Raw genomic sequence first — 20,638 nt, forward strand, 5'->3', positions numbered from 1 at the left:
CCCCCCCCCCCCTCCCACTCACGTTCAGGCTGCAGATCCAGGTCCTCAGACGGAGAACGGGCTTCTTTGCCATCTGCCCCCATCAGCCTTTCCAGCTGGCCCTCACACCCACTCGGCCTTCCAGCCGTGCCGGCTTTGTGACGGGCCCTTTCTCACACCTGTCTGTCTGTAGATACTGCTCCCTCTGTGCCAGAGCCCCTGCCTTTCCCTCCTGTTCCTTCAGGGGGAGCCTGTGCCCTTCTGTCTTCCCACAGCCCTCGGTGGATTGCACTTGACCATTTATCAGTCCTCCCCACCCGCTATGAGCTGTGAATGCATGAAGACGCCTTAGCAGGGCATGTTCTGTCCCAGGACACTTGGACCTGCTGTGCCTTCTTCTAGGGACGTTTCCCCAGATAGGCTCCCGTGTCACCCCCATCTAAGACAGCAGCCCCCCTTGCTTTTCCTTCAGAGCACACATCACGGCCCGATAGTGCATTTTCTAAACTCGTTCAGTGTGTCCCTCTGTTCAGGGTGCCGAGTAGTGTCTGCTTTCTTCACCTGTGGATGTATGCTCGACAGTTAAGACTGTGCCTGGTATCTCACCAAAGCCTGAGGAATGAATGAATGTAGATAGGTGCTCTTTTTCAGTTTTATTTGATTCACTCTGCTACAAGATGTATCCCCTGTTAACACGGCCCTTATATAGGAATATATATAGTATTATAGGATTAACACAGCCCTTATATAGGAATAATGCTTAAAGAACTCATCCCTGAATCAATTCTTTTTGTATGGTATGTCTTGGAAATCTTTACTCTTAAAAACTTGGAAGATAGATTATTTTCCTAGAGAATTGGATTAAAAGTCTTAATTAGGAATAAATTTGTAGCCATCAACTGATCACTTTATTGTAATTATTTATATTACCTTTTCTGTGATGGAATTACAGGAAGAAAACATTCTAAAACTTTTGGGTAGCTCTGTCTTGGACATGGCAGCCCATTAGATTTGATTAACGTCTGCCTTCAGTGGCTATTGACAGATAATTTTGAATTTAGGAGAAACAATTCCATTAAAAGCTTTAGTGCTAAGTCTGAAAAGGTGTTTACTTGGTCAAGAAATTTAGTACAAAAATCTGAACTAAGACATGTCAAAAGGTAAAAATAAGTCCGTTTGGACATAATGGAGCAACGGTGTATGTGTCTACGTCCTGAGCTCTTGCTTCTGATCACAGACCCAGTGTCCAGCGTGTCCCCTTAGGACTTTTCTGTCCTGAGTCCAGAGCACATGACCGCTCGTGGGTTAGGAGGAGTGCAGGCGGGGCTGACGTGTACTGAGCGGATTGGTGGTTTGATTTCTCAGAACATGTGGGTGAGTTGTCATTGGCCTCGTTTTGAGATGAAGACACTGAGGTTTAGTAGCTTGTCCGACGCTCTCGGGCTCGTGAGAGGGATTGAGGTGCAGTCTGCTGCCTCCAGACTCTGCATCTGGTTCACTCAGCAGGCTGAGCTGCAGCCCAGGTCCCTGAGATTTGCTCTGTGAGGGGCTCAGGCACCCAGAGTACACGCCTGGAGCCCTGCCTGTGGTCACTGCGGCCCTGGACCCAGCTACTCGCTTCCCTGGAGGGGTCGTCGGCCCTTGTGGGATGAGCCTGGGGCTGAGTCCCTAGGGGTCTGCATTTAAAATGTGGAGCAGTCTGAGGGGTTACTGTAAACACACACATGAGGTTGGATATGGAGGGTGTTTGTTGGGCTGCACCCCGCAGCCTGCAAGGCCTGTGTTTGCCCAGCTTAGACCTAAGAAAGAGCCCAGAGTCAGCGACGGAGACACGGATGGTTCAATGGCCATGGCGAGCTTCCATGTCTGAAGCAAGGTCCTGGAGGGACACCCCACCGTGTGTGGTGGACATGGCAGCAGTCTGGATCCCTGCTGGGGAGGCGGGGGAGAGGGAAGATGACCAGTTACAGGGGAATTGACCTCAGGCTGGCTCATCGGTTACCATGGGAACCAGGGAAGGAGCACCCCCCTCACTGCCCCTCTGGTAAGCATAGTGGAGCGTCCTGATCTAAAGCTAGAACAGTCATTAGCTGCGGCCTGGGGCAAGTGTGTAGGAAGGTCAGTTGTGTGATTGGGGTGTAGGTGAAGCAGGCACTGGGCGAGCACGGGATGTACAGAGAGCAAGAGAACAGCCATCTCGGGAGGCCTGACCACACAGGGGTCTTGGCTATAGAGAACTGCTGTGTCTTTGAGCTGTTGGATAATTTCCACTGTGATTTGTGCCGTTTGGATTCTGTTCTTTCATTTTCATATTTGGAAGGTGTTCGGTCCTAATGAAAAAGGATTTGCTTCCTGGACGGGACTGGGAATGTCGTAGAGACGGACGGAGGCCACAGTAGCGTTCATTTTCTATCTAATATTATCTGGGGAAAAAAGTGTCTAGAAAATGCACTCTGGCAAAGGTTACCAAGAATCTGTTAATTTTTTTGTTGTTAATATGTACATTATATGTCATAAATAATCGGAAAACTAAGAAAAATGTACCCATTTTTATATGACATAAATCTGTCTTCTCCCATTCCCACAAGGTGATAAAATAGTGTTTTGGTTCAGTCAAGTTTTGGAATCTCAGTATTGCTCAATTGTTTTTCATTATGAAACATGTAAATAATTGTTAAGCTGAGTTTTTGAAAGAAAAAAAGCTTAGCTGTCGGTGCCTCTTTCACTGGACTGCTTTTTAGAATTTTTTAGCAGAGCTAGATTCAGGTTTGCTGCTGAATGAATTTGAGGCCTAGTCAGAATCATTGGCTTATATTTATATTTAATTTGTATGATTTATACTGGTATTTAAACTGCACATCTCTGACTGCTGTGTTGTCTTTGTCTCATTATGTTCCCAAATACAGGTTTTCAGCTTGGAGCACCCCCACTAACGTGCTTTTGCATGCTGTACCTTTTACATTTGTAGGTGTGTTTGCCAAGCCCGGCACGAGAAGATCGCGATCCTAGTGACACGTCAGTCACAGTACCTAAAAGCTGCAAGTCAGATTCTGGTATTGAAAGATGTAAGTAGTTTCTAGAAGCCTGTGGAACTTGCTAGCACTCAGGTGTGTGGAAGGCCACGCCTCCCAGCAGGTCACCTTGAGTTCGTGGTAAACAGCCTCTTCTCCCTCAGTTTTATGCCCCATTCTTCTCAGAGCTGGTATTCATGCCTTTGAGGATGAATCCGAAGACCTGTAGAAATGTCACTGTTACACCCTAGGCCACATAAACCCTAACGCATATGAAAGTGCTGCCGCAGAGTTACTGAATTATCACTGTTCTAGTGAAATTTATTAAGGATAACGATGCTATTTTATTTAGAACTGTTTGTGTTCCCTGTCCATAACTTAAGTCAAAGAGTATTAGTATTTGGAAATTAGAGATACTAAGACCTGTTTGTATCCATGTGATCGTCATGCTTGCTTTGCCTGAAGAGTACCTTCCATTAACACCCGAAGGGAGGTGAGCACCCCAGTCAGAGACGCCCACGCTCCTGCTGTAGCCAGTTGCTGGTCTCACTGCCCCACACCCGTGAGAGCCTGTGCGGCGGTAGGACAAGGCCCTGCCTTCGTGGGGCTCCTGTTATTATGGGGACAGATGTGATGAAAGAGAGAGAGGGTGGGGCTGATATCCCGACTCTCTGGGGAGCTGGTGCCTCTCAGGCCTGAGTGACATGAAGGTGCGGGCCATCCAGGCACCTGGGGGAGGGGGGGTCCTAAGGAAGGAGCTGAGCTGGCAGGTTGGAGGAATGGCCGGAAGGCCAGCGTGTCTGAGGAGAGGGAGCAGGGGGCCGTGGAGGGTGCTGGCCTCTGAGCAGTGGGCTGCGGGCCAGGAAGTGGGATGGAAGCCACTGGACGGTCCAGAGCAGGGGAGTGATGTGGTCTGAGGTGGGATTTAAAAGATTCCTCCGATGTTCACTGGAGGGGTGACAACAAAAGCAGTTAGAAGTCTTAGTACAGTTGAGAAGACAGAAGTGTGGGCTCAGGCTAGTGTATCAGTTTCTGGAGCTGCCATAACAAAATACTGCAAACTAGGTGGCTTAAAGCAACAGAAATATATCTTCTCACTGTTCTGTAGGCTACAGGTCCCAAATCAAGGTGCTGGCTGGGCCGTGCGCTCCCTGAAGGCTCTAGGGGAGAATCCTCCCTTCCAGCTTCTGAGGTTCACCGGCCTTCCTTGTGGTTCCTTGGCTTACAGCTGCGCGACTCTAGTCTCTGCCTCTGATGTCACGTGGCCATTGTCCCCGTGTCTGTCTGAGTCTCTTCTCTTCTCATAAGGACATCAGTCATATTGGATTTAGGGCCACCCTACTCAATATGACCTCATCTTAACTTGATTACATCTGCAAAGACCCTGTTTCCAAATAAGGTCACCTTTACAGGTGTCATGTTTATAGCTTGAACGTATCTTTTTTTTGGAGGGAGTCACCATTCAACCCACAACTCCTAGCATGGTTAGGGGTGAATGGAGATTAGTGAGAATTTTTCAGACTTGGTGCTTCATTCCTTGGCTTGTTTGCCTCTGTGCCTCAGCACCTCCATCCTTAACCACCGTCTGTTCCAACAGGCCCTTGGTAAACTTCCTGACTTATCAAATGAATTTCTGCTCCAAGTAAGATATTAAATTAAAATGCAGAACCTCTATCTCTCTAGTAGCAGTTCCATGGTCAACTCTCCTGTACTCCAGGAATGGGGGGCTTAGATCTCTCAAACTTGAGAGCAGTTGATTTTTTGTGCAGAGCGGGTGACACTAGTGTATGAAACCCCAGCATTGGCACTATTATGAGCACGAATCAGTGGGCAGGAGAATAACCTATTCAGCCAGTCCCTGGATGTTTTAGGGCCCCCTTATTGCTTCTTTTGAGGACAATACCCTCAATTTTACTACTATCAGAACACCCATTTGTCCACTGGTGAGCACCCTTGGGTGAGTTGGGGTCCATCCTTACTGTTTGTCTGGTCCCTCTCTCACAGCAGAGAGGGGATGACTGCCCTCTCGTCCCCTCAGAATTATCAGTGATAGGGCTTCCTCGGTGGCGCAGTGGTTGAGAGTCCGCCTGCCGATGCAGGGGACACGGGTTCGTGCCCCGGTCCAGGAAGCTGCGGGGCACAGTCTCCGGACGCGCAGGCCCAGCGGCCATGGCTCACGGGCCCAACCGCTCCACGGCACGTGGGATCCTCCCAGACCGGGGCACGAACCCGTGTCCCCCGCATCAGCAGGCGGACTCTCAACCACTGCGCCACCAGGGAAGCCCAATGGCCTCCATTTTTAACACATGAGCACCCATTTCTTTCACATCCCCCAGTACCTAACGCAGGGTTTGGCAGAGATCAGAATGCTCAGTTCTGTTTCGAGCTGAAGTAGATTTGTCAACCAGAATTCCAAACCTAAGGATCATTTTCTTTGGAAAATCATAATTTAAGACCAGTTAACTTTTCTTGATTAGTATTTAGAATAGATTAGTATTATCAAATGCAAATGTATTCCTCTCAAATTCTTTATTTTAGGGCAAAATAGTGCAAAAGGGGACTTAACGCTACCTTTCCGAAATCTGGGGTAGATTTTGAAGATATCCTTTTAAAGAAGGTGAATGAGCAGGCTGAACTGTCTCCAGTTCCAGGAACTCCCACTCTGAGGAATCAGACCTCTGAGTCCTCAGTTTGTTCTCAGTAGTCTTCCAGACCCTCGTTGCAAGATGCCGCTCCAGAGGACCAAGATGTGAGTTTCTCATCCTGCACATTCCCTGGTCTGTCCACTCTTGGTGGACCCATGGACCTTCAGTCTGCTCTGCTCATGACATCTTTGTTTGTCCCAAAGTAGATCCTAAGTTTCCAAGGCCTTATTCCACGGAATTGGTAGAATTAAATTGCTCCCTGAATGGGGTTCTCCCTTGGGTATAGGATGGAGAATCTTATGGAGATCAGTAGCGGGTGTACTGCTATGAATTTCTGGGTATATGTGGCTCACACTGATATGAGAAGTCTTCAGTTTACCATAGTTACATCCTATTTGCTCTGCTGGCTCCTGGCTTCCTTTATGCATCTAGAGGCGTAATGTTAAGACCTCCTTATATGGAGTCCTGCTGTGGCCCAGATTAAATCAGCTGCTTTCCTGTGTGTTAACTGGCACTGTAGGTGACTCATGGTATTATTTTGCCCCCTTGTCAGATGGTCTGTGATAGGCCAGAGGTAGCCTGGGCAAAGGACCTGACACACAACAGACAGTTTGGAATTAGTTCCCATCTTCCTTTCTTACCATTCAAGACCAAACCACATCTTATGCACCTTCAATCCCAGTGGCCAGCATAGAGCCCAGGACATCCTTGGTCCTGTGACTCTATAATGCATTCTAAGTCCTCCAGACAGAAATGCACTAGATCTCCCTTAAAAACATACACAGGTGTTCCTAGATATCCAAACCCTCACTGTTCAAACCCAGGATCCTGGATGATTCTGATAAGTATTTAGATTAGTCCCTCACATTCCAAACTCAGGAATCACTCTCCGAAATTCAGGAACCAAGTGGATCCTGATCATATGCTGTTCCCCTGCTATCCAAACTCACATTACTCCAGCTCACCGTGTGAACTTAGTTTACTGTATTTGGCTAGTATTTTGAGTCCCAAGTGTGTTTTATGTTTCCATCTTTGAGTGACACAAATAATCTAGAGGGATACATTAGCTCCATATCATTTAGTGTGTTATTTTGGAATAAGCTTCTGCATTTATACTTGAATCAGGTATGTTGTGTGTGTGCTGAGGCTCATGATCGATTTAAAGCAAAGCCACCCAACAGTGAATAACTTTGTGCAAATGATGTTTCCTTGTTTCTAATAGATTCCTAGGAATAGGATGGCTGGGTCCAAGGGTGAATGCATGCATGGTTTTGCTAGATAGTTCCACATCCTTCTCTGTAGGAGATGGACCATCTTGCACTCCTACCAGCGTATGAGATGTGTCTGTTTTTCCACAGCTTTGCAATGGAGCGAATTGTTAAACTTCTAAAATTCGGGGGTTCATTATTTAAAATTTTGCCTCGCAGACTGAGCATATACAGGTTACACTACCACTGGAGAGCTATTCGGAGGGAAGAGTTCACTTTAAGACCTACATGAATTACTTCACAGCCGGTGCTCACTGGCTTACCATCATTTTCCTTCTAGTAAACATCGCAGCTCAGGTAAGTAAGGACGTTTATTTTGGTTTGTGCCCTCAACTTGATATATATGTACTATTTATACTGTATTTATTTTATTATTATTTTTAATATGTGTATTAAGAGATTTATTTCAAAGAATTGGCTCATGAGACTGTGGGATCTAGCTGGGTGAATATGAAATCAGTAAGGCGGGCCTGCTGGCTGATTCAGGCCGCTGACCCTGCAGTCTTGAGGCAGAATTTCTTCCTTTTCAAAGAATCCTCGGGTTTTCCTGTTAAGGCCTTTGACTGACTGGATGAGGCCCACCACATTGTTGAGGGTGATCTCCTTTATTTAAGTTGACTGACTGTAGATGTGAACCACATCTACAAAAGACCTTCACAGCAACATCTAGCCGAGTGTTTGGTTGAATCACTGGAGACTCGCCTGGCCAGGCTGACACGGAAAATTGACCGTCACAGTACCTGTCAAGCGTTTTTCCTTCAAAAAGTCCTGACATTTACACTATTACTACTGCAGTTTGCAGTCCACTTGGATTTGCATTGAAATGCGTTATCTGTGGGGAGCAAAATAAGTGAGGCTTTCTGGTGTCACATATGCATGATAGAGAGCTTTTAGGAAAGAAAGGATGTCTTTTAGAGATTTTAAAATGTCACATGCCCTTCTCTGACCTGTGGTTATCTAGGATGTGGGGCTTGCCCCTGACCTGAGCTGGAAGGACCGTCTCCGTTCTCTGGAGCCTTTCCATCATCCATTCTAGTGAGTGGGGTTTTGAGGGGGTCAGTAATGTCAGAGTTTGAGTGACTGTTGTTTCCTGCTCCAGGTTGCCTACGTCCTTCAGGATTGGTGGCTTTCATACTGGTGAGTGATTCCTGGTCTGACCCAAAGCGCTGTAAAATCAAGAAGAAGCCGCAGTTTCCCACAGAGTCAGGGGGAGAGGTGGGGCTTGTTTAGCCCCCTCTTCTGATCCTCACGTAGTTTGCCCTGCTGTCATGATTCAAACTCAGTCTTTATAAGGTAGATGGACCCAGGGCCTTGTGAGCTGGGAACCCATTTTCCAGCATAAAATACATCTCCCAAATTGAGGGGGTTTTGTTTTGTTTTGTTTTGTTTTTTGCGGTACGTGGGTCTCTCACTGTTGTGGCCTCTCCCGTTGCAGAGCACAGGCTCTGGACGTGCAGTCTCAGTGGCCATGGCTCACGGACCCAGCCGCTCCGTGGCATGTGGGATCTTCCCGGACCGGGGCATGAACCCGTGTCCCCTGCATCGGCAGGCGGACTCTCAACCACTGCGCCACCAGGGAAGCCCAAAATTGAGGGTTTTTTTTTTTTTGGTTGTTATTTATCTAAATTCTATCCACAGCACAATATTTTTTTTCTTCCCTGTTCCATAGGGCACATGGACAGAGTACACTGTATGCCATGGTGTATGGAAAAGGAAACTTAATTGTGGTGCCTGATCCTGACTGGTACTTTACAGTTTATTCAGGGAAAATCAAGTAATCTGGTCTATTATACAAGAGTCTGAGGTGCTTACAATGAGCCTGTGTGAGCAACTAGGGCTTCCAGGAGTAATTCAGTAAATAATGTCTTAGCGGGTTAAGAGTCTGAGTCGCATTTGCTCTGTGAATTAATTAGAATGATTATTTTTAAAATCTACTAGAACAGAGAGGTTGAATGAAAACTCTTAATTTGCTCTGTACTGGATTTTGGAAGTTAAACCAGGGATGCACACTCAGAAAACCAGCCACTATAGAAGTATGTGGCTATTGTCTATTCTAGTAAGTTGCTTTAGCTAAATCTTATCTCATTAGATGGATGGGCAAGAGGATTAGAAACAGATTCCCACCGTGTGGTTCAGATTGTTCCAATTCTGTCTGAATAAAACCTGGCCTTTATTGAACTTGGATGAATCCTTTGGCAGCAAGGGCCCCCAAACAAAAGCATTATTTCCTCACAGGTAGGCAAAGCCCCTTTTCACCATACCGCTCATCTCTTGGGCTTCACTAATTACTTAAGAGGGAAGCTAAGCAGGGAGAAATCCAGTGTCTGGGAACTAGGATTGCTTCTCTTTTCTTACCTTGAAATTACAATGTTATCGTGTCCGCAACTGTGTGATTAATTTAGCGTCTGGCTTGCTAGACTAATATTAACACGGTTCTCTGCTTTCAAAAGAGTGCTTAGAATATATGTAGTGTTACATACTTTTTAGAGGAAATACTCATCTAAAATACTAAAATATTCCCATGGGAAACCCTCATACAAGCTTTCTGCAGAGGTAGAGTGTGATATCTTTGTAAGAACCCACTCATTGAAATTTGGTGTTTATTGTGTTGATCTCTTGCTAAGAAACCTCAATCCATTAGTTGTTTACCTTCTGAATTGGTGGACTATGGGAACTTAAAGGAAGAAGAAAGGGAATCTGTTATACATTCACATAGGATGATGGGCTAAGGCAAATGCATGTTGATGAAATTCAGGAATTTGAGCAGCTTTCAGAGTTGAAATAAGAGATGTGTCAGCTGGAGGGGAGAAAAAAAGTACTTGATGGAATATTTATAGAAGTTATGTCCACTCTATTTAGCATTGTCAGTTCAAGAGATGTTAGGGCTATTTTAATTTTTATATGCATAGCAGGTACTGATTTATGTTGTTAATAAAATATAAGTTTAAGTGATTATGTTCATTTCCAGATGCTTCGCATTTCTATAAAACACTTAGAGATTAGTTGCTCATTTAGATTAATTATGTCATGTTAAAATATAATTTGTATTTTCTTGCAATTCAATTATTTAAGAGATTTTCTGCTTGCAACTTAATGTGATGTTTTCATACTCTTTAAAGCTACTTGGGCATGGAATTAACTACTTCATGTGGAGTTAAATTTCGATGTAAATTTACCATTTACAAGGAAATGGTAAATCATTTCTCCTGTTCCCTGTTAATTCATGATGGTATCAAAGCATTCCTCAATTTTAGATTATGGGACATATTTTAATTAGTAAGATTTGAAATACGGAAAAAGGAAGATCGACTACTTTTTATAATTTTCTTTCTTCTGAGTTTTTATTAGAACTTGTAATTGAATTAGGAAAGCATAGAATGAAATTGTGGTTTATACATGAATTTTTTTTCCCATGTGGTTTCTGTTTAATGAGAGGAACATAGTGATTTTTATATTCTTCCTTAAATGTATCTTGTGAATGTATTAAACTCTTAAATAATCTATTATATATATAAATTTATTCTATATTCTATTTATGAATTTATATATAAATTATATTTATAGAATAAAATACATAATATCTTTATAAACTCCCTGCCATGCTTTAGCATCATGGAAGGAAAGGCAGAGATCTTGTGCTGAATGATGTTTCTTTATTTCAGTTCTAACTGTAGGTACTGTCCTTTTCGGCATCACAAGATCTCTGTTGATATTCTGCGTTCTTGTTAATTCTTCACAAATTTGGCACAACAAAATGTTGGAGTCCATTTTGAGAGCTCCGGTATTGTTCTTTGATAGAAATCCAATAGGTGAGTCGGACATCAAGTTTCTCAGCATATATGTCTTGTTAATGCATTTAGTGCCTGATTACATTTGATATTTGAAATTGGAGGAGATTCTTGGGAGAAAATCACTGTGCATGTTGATCCATCTTGTACTAAAAGCTTTACTGATATTTTTTTCCTACCAGAGAAAATCTGAATATAAGATCATATAAGCTTTTATTTCAATTTATGTGTATGTGGAAAGATAAATGAACGTACACTTTGCAGAATGATTTAGGAATCCATTTTTTTGTGTGGTGTATGAAACACCCTACATTCAATACAAATGTGTTTCACTATTGTTGAAGAGTTGCTAAAACGTTGGCTGTGTCACATAGTGTTAAGCTAGGTTGTCCCCTCGGAAGGAACTTCTTACAAAGAATCTCTACACGAGACAGGCTGTGTTTCTTTCTTTCATTTCCTGTCCATTTCTGGGATCACAGTGCTCTGACATGTGCCTATACTTTGAGGTTTACCTAAAATGGTAATGAGAGTGGTTCAAGATGGCAGAGTAGAAGGTCGTGCGCTTACTACCTCTTGTGAGAGCACCATAATCACAACTAACTGCTGAACAGTCATCGACAGGAAGACACTGGAACTCACCGAAAAAGATACCCCATATCCAAAGACAAAGGAGAAGCTGCAATGAGACGGTAGGAAGGGCGCAACCACAGTAAAATCAAATCCCATTACTGCTGGGTGGGCGACTCACAGACTGGAGAACAATTATAACACAGAAGTCCACCCACTGGAGTGAAGGTTCTAAGCCCTACGTCAGGCTTCCCAACCTGGGGGTCCAGCAATGGGAGCAGGAATCCCCAGAGAATCAGACTTTGAAAGCTAGCGGGATTTGACTGCAGGACTTCGACGGGATGGGGGAAACAGAGACTCCATACTTGGAGGGCACACACAAAGTAGTGTGCACAACAGGACCAAGGGGAAGGAGCAGTGACCCCTTAGGAGACTGAACCAGACCTACCTGCTAGTGTTGGAGGGTCTCCTGCAGAGTCAGGGGGTGGCTGTGGCTCACTGAGGGGACAAGGGCACTGGCAGCAGAAGTTCTGGGAAGTACTCATTGGTGAGAGCCCTCCCGGAGTCTGCCATTAGCCCCACCAAAGAGCCTGTAGTCTTCAGTGCTGGGTCACCTCAGGCCAAACAACCAATAGGGAGGGAACCCAGTCCCGCCAATCAGCAGACAAGCAGATTAAAGTTTTACTGAGCTCTGCCCACCAAAGCAACACCCAGCTCTACCCACCACCAGTCCCTCCCATCAGGAAGCTTGCACAAACCTCTTAGATAGCCTCATCCACCAGAGGACAGACAGCAGAAGCAAGAGCTACAATCCTGCAGCCTGTGGAACGGAAACCATAATCATAGAAATGTAGACAAAATGAAAAGGCAGAGGACTATGTCCCAGATGAAGGAACAAGATAAAACCCCAGAGAAACAGCTAAATGAAGTGGATATAGGCAACCTTCCAGAAAAAGAATTCAGAATAATGATAGTGAAGATGATCCAGGACCTTGGAAAAAGAATGGAGGCAACGATTGAGAAGATGCAAGAAATATTTAACAAAGACCTAGAAGAATTAAAGAACAAACAAACAGAGATGAACAATACAATAACTGAGATGAAAAATACACTAGAAGGAATCAATAGTAGAATAACTGATGCAGGAGAACGGATAAGTGACCTGGAAGACAGAATGGTGGGAATCACTGCTGTGGAACAGAATAAAGAAAAGAGAAATGAAGACGGCCTAAGAGACCTCTGGGACAACATTAAACACACCAACATTCGCATTATAGGGGTCCCAGAAGGAGAAGAGAGAGGGAAAGGACCTGAGAAAATATTCAAAGAGATTATAGTCAAAAACTTCCCTGGCATGGGAAAGGAAATAGCCACCCAAGTCCAGGAAGCGCAGAGTCCCAAGCAGGATAAACCCAAGCAGAAACATGCCGAGACACATAGTAATCAAACGGGCAAAAATTAAAGACAAAGAAAAATTATTAAATGCAACATGGGAAAAACGACAAATGACATACAGGGGAACTCCCGTAAGGTTAAGAGCTGATTTCTCAGCAGAAACTCTGCAAGCCAGGAGGGAATGGCACGATATATTTAAAGTGATGAAAGGGAAGAACCTCAACCAAGAATACTCTACCCAGCAAGGATCTCATTCAGATTCTACGGAGAAATCAAAAGTGTTACAAACAAGCAAAAGCTAAGAGAATGCAGCACCACCAAACCAGCTCTACAACAAATGCTAAGTGGGAAACACAAGAGAAGAAAAGGACCTACAAAAACAAACCGCCCCAAATTAAGAAAATGGTAATAGAAACATACATATTGGCAATTACCTTAGATGTGAATGGATTAAATGCTCCAACCAAAAGACACCGACTGGCTGAATGGATACAAAAACAAGACTGTAGACAGTATATATGCTGTCTACAAGAGACCCACTTCAGACCTAGGGACACATACAGACTGAAAGTGAGGGGATGGAAAAAGATATTCCATGCAAGTGGAAATCACAAGAAAGCTGGAGTAGCAATACTCATATCAGATAGAATAGACTTTAAAATAAAAAATGTTACAAGAGACAAGGAAGGACCCTATATAATGATCAAGGGATCAATCCAAGAAGAAGATATAACAATTATAAATATATATGCACCCAACATAGGAGCACCTCAATACATAAGGCAAATGCTAACAGCTATAAAAGAGGAAATCAACAGTAACACAGTAATAGTGGGGACTTTAACACCTCACTTACACCAATGGACAGATCATCAAGACAGAAAATTAATAAGGAAACACAAGCTTTAAGTGACACAATAGACCAGATAGATTTAATTGATATTTATGGGATATTCCATCCAAAAACAGCAGATTACACTTTCTCAAGTGCACACGGAACATTCTCCAGGATAGATCACATCTTGGGTCACAAATCAAGCCTCAGTAAATTTAAGAAAATCGAAATCATATTGAGCATCTTTTCTGACCACAGTGCTATGAAATTAGAAATAAATTACAGGAAGAAGACCATAAAGAACGTGAACAAGTGGAGGCTAAACAATATGCTACTAAATAACCAAGAGATCACTAAAGAAATTCAACAGGAATTCAAAAAATACCTAGAGACAAATTACAATGAAAACATGATGATCCAAAACCTATGGGATGCAGCAAAAGCAGTTCTAAGAGGGAAGTTTATAGCAATACAATTCTACTGCAAGAAACATGAAGAATCTCAAATCAACAACCTAACCTTACACCTAAAGGGACTAGAGAAAGAAGAACAAACAAAACCCAAAGTTAATAGAAGGAAAGAAATCATAAAAATCAGAGCAGAAGTAAATGAAATAGAAACAAAGAAAACAGTAACAAAGATCAATGAAACTAAAAGCTGGTTCTTTGAGAAGATAAACAAAATTGATAAACCTTTAGCCAGAGTCATCAAGAAAAAGAGGGAGAGGACTCAAATCAATAAAATTAGAAATGAAAAAGGAGAAGTTACAACGGACACCACAGAAATGCAAAGCATCATAAGAGACTACTACAGGCAACTCTGTGCCAATAAAATGGTCAACCTGGGTGAAATGGACAAATTCTTAGAAAGGTATAACCTTCCAAGACTGAACCAGGAAGAAATAGAAAATATAAACAGACCAATCACAAGTAATGAAATTGAAACTATGATAAAAAATCTTCCAACAAACAAAAGTCCAGGACAAGATGGCTTCCCAGGTGAATTCTATCAAACATTTAGAGGAAAGCTAATACCCATCCTTCTCAAACTCTTCCAAAAAAGTTGCAGAGGAAGGAACACTCCCAAACTCATTCTACAAGGCCACCATCACCCTGATACCAAAACCAGACAAAGATACTATAAAAAAAGAAAATTACAGACCAGTATCACTGATGAATATAGATGCAAAAATCCTCAACAAAATACTAGCAAACAGAATCCAACAAAACATTAAAAGGATCATACACTGTGGTCAAGTGGGATTTATCCCAGGGATGCAAAGATTCTTCAATATATGCAAATCAATCAATGTAATACACCATATTAACAGATTGAAGTATAAAAACCATATGATCGTCTCCATAGATGCAGAAAAAGCTTTTGACAAAATTCAACACCCATTTATGACAAAAACTCTCCAGAAAGTGGGCATAGAGGGATCATACCTCAACATAATAAAGGCCATATACGACAAACCTACAGCCAACAATCATACTCAATGGGGAAAAGCTGAAAGCATTTTCTCTAAAATCAGGAACAAGACAAGGATGTCCACTCTCGCCACTATTATTCAACATAGTTTTGGAAATCCTAGCCATGGCAATCAGAGAAGAAAAAGAAATAAAAGGAATACAAATTGGAAAGAAGTAAAACTAACTGTTTGCAGATGTCATGATACTATACATAGAAAGTCCTAAAGATGCCACCAGAAAACTACTAGAGCTAAGCAATGAATTTGGTAAAGTTGCAGGATACAGAATTAATGCATAGAGATTTCTTGCATTCCTATACACTAACAACGAAAGATCAGAAAGAGAAATGAAAGAAACAATCCAATTCACCATTGCAACGAAAAGGATAAAATACCCAGGAATAAACCTACCTAAGGAGGTAAAAGACCTGTACTCAGAAAACTATAAGAAAGTGATGAAAGAAATCAAAGATGACACAAACAGATGGAGAGATATACCACGTTCTTGGATTGGAAGAATCAATATTGTGAAAATGACTATACTACCCAAAGCAATCTACAGATTCAGTGCAATCCCCATCAAATTACCAATGGCATTTTTAAAAAAATAAATTTATTTATTTATTTGGCTGCATTGGGTCTTCGTTTCTATGCGAGGGCTTTCTCTAGTTGCAGCGAGTGGGGGGTCACTCTTCATTGCGGTGCGCGGGCCTCTCATGGTCGCGGCCTCTCCTGTTGCGGAGCACAGGCTCCAGATGCGCAGGCTCAGTAGTTGTGGCTCCCGGGCCCAGTTGCTCCGCGGCATGTGGGATCTACCCAGACCAGGGCTCGAACCCGTGTCCCCTGCATTGGCAGGCAGATTCTCAACCACTGTGCCACCAGGGAAGCCCACCAATGGCATTTTTTACAGAACTGGAACAAAATATCTTAAAATTTATATGGAGACAAAAAAGACCCCACATAGCCAAAGCTGTATTGAGGGGGAAACACGGAGCTGGAGGAATCAGACTCCCTGACTTCAGACTATACTACAAAGCTACAGTAATCAAGACAATATGGTACTGGCACAAAAACAGAAATATAGATCAATGGCACAGGATAGAAAGCCCAGAGATAAACCCACGCACCTGTGGTCAACTAATCTGTGACAAAGGAGGCAAGGATAGACAATGGAGGAAATACAGTCTCTTCAGTAAGTGGTGCTGGGAAAATTGGACAGCTACATGCTAAAGAATGAAATTAGAACATTCCCTAACACCATACACAAAAATAAACTCAGAATGGATTAGAGACCTAAATTTGAGACCAGACACTATAAAACTCTTAGAGGAAAACATAGGAAGAACACTCTTTGATATAAATCACAGAAAGATCTTTTTTGACCCACCTCCTAGAATAATGGAAATAAAAGAAAAACAAATGGGAGCTAATGAAACTGAAAAGCTTTTGCACAGCAAAGAAAGCTATAAACAAGGCGAAAAAACAACCCTCAGAATGGGAGAAAATATTTGCAAATGAATCAGTGGACAAAGGATTAATCTCCAAAATACATAAACAGCTCATGCAGCTCAATATCAAAACAACAAACAACGCAATCAAAAAATGGGATGAAGACCTAAGTAGACATTTCTGCAAAGAAGACGTACAGATGTCCAAGAGGCACATGAAAAGCTGCTCAACATCACTAATTATTAGAGAAATGCAAATCAAAAGTACAATGAGGTATCACCTCACACTATTTAGAATGGGCATCATCAGAAAATCTACAAACAACAAATGCTGGAGAGGGTATGGTGAAAAGGGAACCCTCTTGCACTGTTGGTGGGAATGTAAATTGATACAGCCACTGTGGAGAACAGTATTGAGGTTCCTTAAAAAACTAAAAATAGAATTACCATATGACCCAGCAATCCCACTACTGGGTATATACCCAGAGAAAACCATAATTCACAAAGACACATGCACCCCAATGTTCATTGCAGCATTCTTTACAATATCCAGGTCATGGAAGCAACCTAAGTGTCCATCAACAGACGAATGGATAAAGAAGATGTGGTACATATATACAATGGAATATTACTCAGTCATAAAAAGGAATGAAATTGGGTCATTTGTGTGGATGGACCTAGAGACTGTTATACAGTGTGAAGCAAATCAGAAAGAGAGAAACAAATATTGTATATTAAAGCATATATGAGGAATCTAGAAAAATGATACAGATGAACTGGTTTGCAAGGCAGAAATAGAGACACAGATGTAGAGAACAAACATATGGACACCAAGGGGGGGAAGCGGGGGGCGGGGGGAGGGTGGGATGAATTGGGAGATTGGGATTGACACTAATATGTATAAAGCAGATAACTAATAAGAAACTGCTGTATAGCACAGGGAACTTTACTTCTCTGTATGGTAGAAACTAATACAACATCGTAAAACAACTATACCCCAATTAAAAAAAAAAATCTTTGGTGACGGTTTACCATACGCCAAGCACTGTGCAAAGAGCGGCCTGAGAATTGATTGAGCAGCATCTTGGTCTGGGAGAAGCTCTGCATCCACAGAAGGAGAGAAGACATGGTGTGAAGTGCCTGCCATCCTAGGAGAAAAGGGTAAAGAGAACGTCTTCTGGAAGTTCATGGAATGATTCTAGATTTGGAAGCTGCCTGGAGATGACAGGGTTTGGACTCCACTTTCAGAGAAGAACAAGATACCGTTGTGGAGGAAGCTGCCAACAGGAGCTTAGAATCGGGGCCTTTAAGTACGGGGTATCCTAAGGAATAGTATGATGTTAAATTCATTAAATTCGTACATTCTGAAGTTAAAAAAAAAAATGGTAATAAAAATTAATTAACATATAAGATTGGTAAAATGTAAACATCCTCTTCAATAAAATTAGCTCTAGTTTTACCGTGGGCTTTTGGTGACATGTAAGAGGCTTTGTGCCCTGTAGCAGGTGGATCTGCGGTAGTACGTTTCTTGATCTGAGTGTCCCTCTAGGTTTCCCACTGGTTGCTTCCTCCACCCTGAGGCCTTCCACCTGTCTTGCTTCGGAAGGTAGCCTCCTGACCTGGGTTCCTATGAAGAGTTAGTTCATCAGCATATATGCCCACTCTGTTCAGTTGTTTAGACTCGTGATAAGGCCCAGAGTGGCTTTGTTTTTGCAGGTGATGATTGATAGCAACTGTCAAGGCAGGGATGTGGGCTGGAAGGAAGATGGGAGTGGCCTTGGCCTGGCCATCAACTAGCTACGTGACCGAGGCCAAAGCAGATAGATACTCTTGGACACGCACATCTCAAGGCAGGATGTTGTCTGCCTTGGTTTAAAAGTATGGACTCTGGGGCTTCCCTGGTGGCGCAGTGGTTGAGAGTCCGCCTGCCGATGCAGGGGACACAGGTTTGTGCCCCGGTTCGGGAGGATCCCACATGCCGCAGAGCGGCTGGACCCGTGAGCTATGGCCGCGGAGCCTGTGCTCCGCAATGGGAGAGGCCACAACAGTGGGAGGCCCGTGTACCATGAAAGTATGGACTCTGGAGCCAACTGCCTGAGTTCAGTCCTGGTTCTGGTTACTAATAGTGAGAGCTGGTTATAGTTATGTTAATACTGACGTGCTAATTACTTAAATTCTCTGTTTCTCGGTTTTCTTATCTGTCAAATGCAGATAGTACTCACACCTACCTTATCTATATCTTAATATTGTAGACATGAAGCAGGTTCATACAGTCACAGTGCTTAGAACGTGGTCAGTGCCTAATGAATCTTCGTGACAATGACTACGTAGTGTCTGGGAACTTCGTCTCCTGTGAAATGGGAATAACTGCTGCCCCTCCTGTTTCACAAGACTGTCGTGAGGATTAAATGAGACTGTTGAGGGCAGCATCTTGTGTAGATTTATTCAGCACATGTTGTTTAGTCCAGGCCCCGTGTGGAGCACAGGATGGTGAACTGCAGAGGCCCACACAGATCTCGTCTTATGAAGCCGTGGAGAGAAAAGCAATTGGAGGAGTACATGCTATTACAGCTATGAAGTCCCTCCACTTTGTCAGTTGATGTGAAAACTACAGCCATAAAGTTGGGAGCATTAAGTGGGACTGGATGTCTGTTATCACAGCCTCTGAGTGCTGGTGACCAGTTAACCAGGCTCTTCATGTTCAAGACCTGTAGGCTTCTCCAGACGCTGAGTTATTTATTATTCAAGGATTTGGGACCAAGTTTAAATCTTCGAGGTCACTAATCTTAGAGCAGCCAGCACACCAGTGTTATCTTGCCTCCCCCTCCTGTATCTATTAGCGGGACTTCATTCCTTCAAGAAAATACAAGCCAAAATAAGTACTGCAAACACAGGCCTAGTTAGCCCAGAAGGTTTATGGGTCATGAATTATTTACTCTTTAGTAAATAGATTAAGTCTATTTAATCTACACTTTAGTGGTAGATTAAATTGAACACGTCCCTGTAGCTTATTTTCAAAAGTGGAATTTGGAATAGATTATTTGTGGTCGGCTTTGGTTCTGGTATGTGATGTCATGAAGAGAAAACCACATATGTTGGTTCTTTGGAAGCTGTGTTTCACAGAACCAGACTATCCAAGCTTCCAAGTTCTGTTGTCTGTCAATCAAGGAAGTGAAACTGTCAAACACCTAATACATTTCCCTGGGATTTAGTTTTATATTCAGGATGAATCTTGGCACTTATTTGGGTTAAATATTTGATACCTGACAGTTTTACCTTATAAACTCCAGGCCCTTAAGAAGTAAAGAGGAGTAATTGATCCATTGTAAAGTATCAGTAGACATTTAAGAACTGTTATTGGACAGGGAGTTGGGATGTAGGTGGAGATGTTGCTTAGTTGCCTAAAGGCCTCTTGCTGCTGAGTACCAGAACTTGGTGGTGTTTCCACTGACGGTTTCCTAAATCCCGTTGCTCTATTTCATGACATTCTTTAGGCTGCCACCATATTGATGGCCTGTCCTAACAGCAAAGACTAAGAAAATGTGGAGCGCCCTGACTTCCGCAGCTCCCTCTCCCGTTCTCAGGCTCGGCCAGGCTGAATGAGTTTGAGTAAGGTGATGCAGGAAGTCCAGGCTGGCCCGCCTGCCTTAGTGGCTCCCACATGCACGCAGGGGTCCTTTTCAGCCTGGTGACCGTCTCCGTGTTCCACTGAACACCCTCTCCATTGGACCCATTTTGCCCCATCCCCTTGCACGGTACCTGGAAGGTTCAGGTATATTTTCTTTGCCCCTTTGGAGGGACTCCGCTCTTTTTTCCCATTGGCTGATTGGACGTAGATCCCATTTCTCACCAGGACAATGGATCTTTTATTGTCCTCCCTGCCCCACCACATTCCACTGGACTCAGAGCCTGGCCTTGACCCAGGACTCCTGGATTCTGAATCTCTGCAACGGCTGATTCTAATCAAAAGAATTAGGTTCTAGAACCGTTAGTGAAGCTAGCTGTGGGCCCATATAAACAAGTTCACAATATCAAAGAGTTCACGAAACACATCTGTTCTGACTTACCCTCAATGTCAGGTGTGGCCTAGTATGGGGTCTTTTTTGCTGGTGCCAACCACCACTTTGTGGTAAAGAATGGGGCTCAAAAAGACACAAACTACATCATGGCGAACCTCAAAAACCTCGGTCTGAAAAAAGTGAGACCGAGAGACCACATTATTGTACGATTC

General features: G+C 43.2%; 1 protein-coding gene across 1 annotated transcript in view; it reads left to right on the top strand.

The window, feature by feature from the left end:
• Positions 1–20,638, top strand: part of LOC103072817 (multidrug resistance-associated protein 4) — a 133,988-nt gene that overhangs the window by 31,220 nt on the left and 82,130 nt on the right. Inside the window, 7 exon segments of the mRNA XM_082931478.1 lie at positions 2,948–3,044; positions 5,529–5,552; positions 5,554–5,739; positions 7,063–7,200; positions 8,003–8,040; positions 10,023–10,069; positions 10,566–10,712. Of these exon segments, the coding sequence (XP_082787604.1) occupies positions 2,948–3,044; positions 5,529–5,552; positions 5,554–5,739; positions 7,063–7,200; positions 8,003–8,040; positions 10,023–10,069; positions 10,566–10,712 (677 nt within the window).

The sequence above is a fragment of the Lipotes vexillifer genome, unplaced genomic scaffold, assembly GCF_000442215.2.
Source record: "Lipotes vexillifer unplaced genomic scaffold, Lipotes_vexillifer_v1.1 scaffold1130, whole genome shotgun sequence".
NCBI classification, from domain to species: Eukaryota; Metazoa; Chordata; class Mammalia; order Artiodactyla; family Lipotidae; genus Lipotes; species Lipotes vexillifer.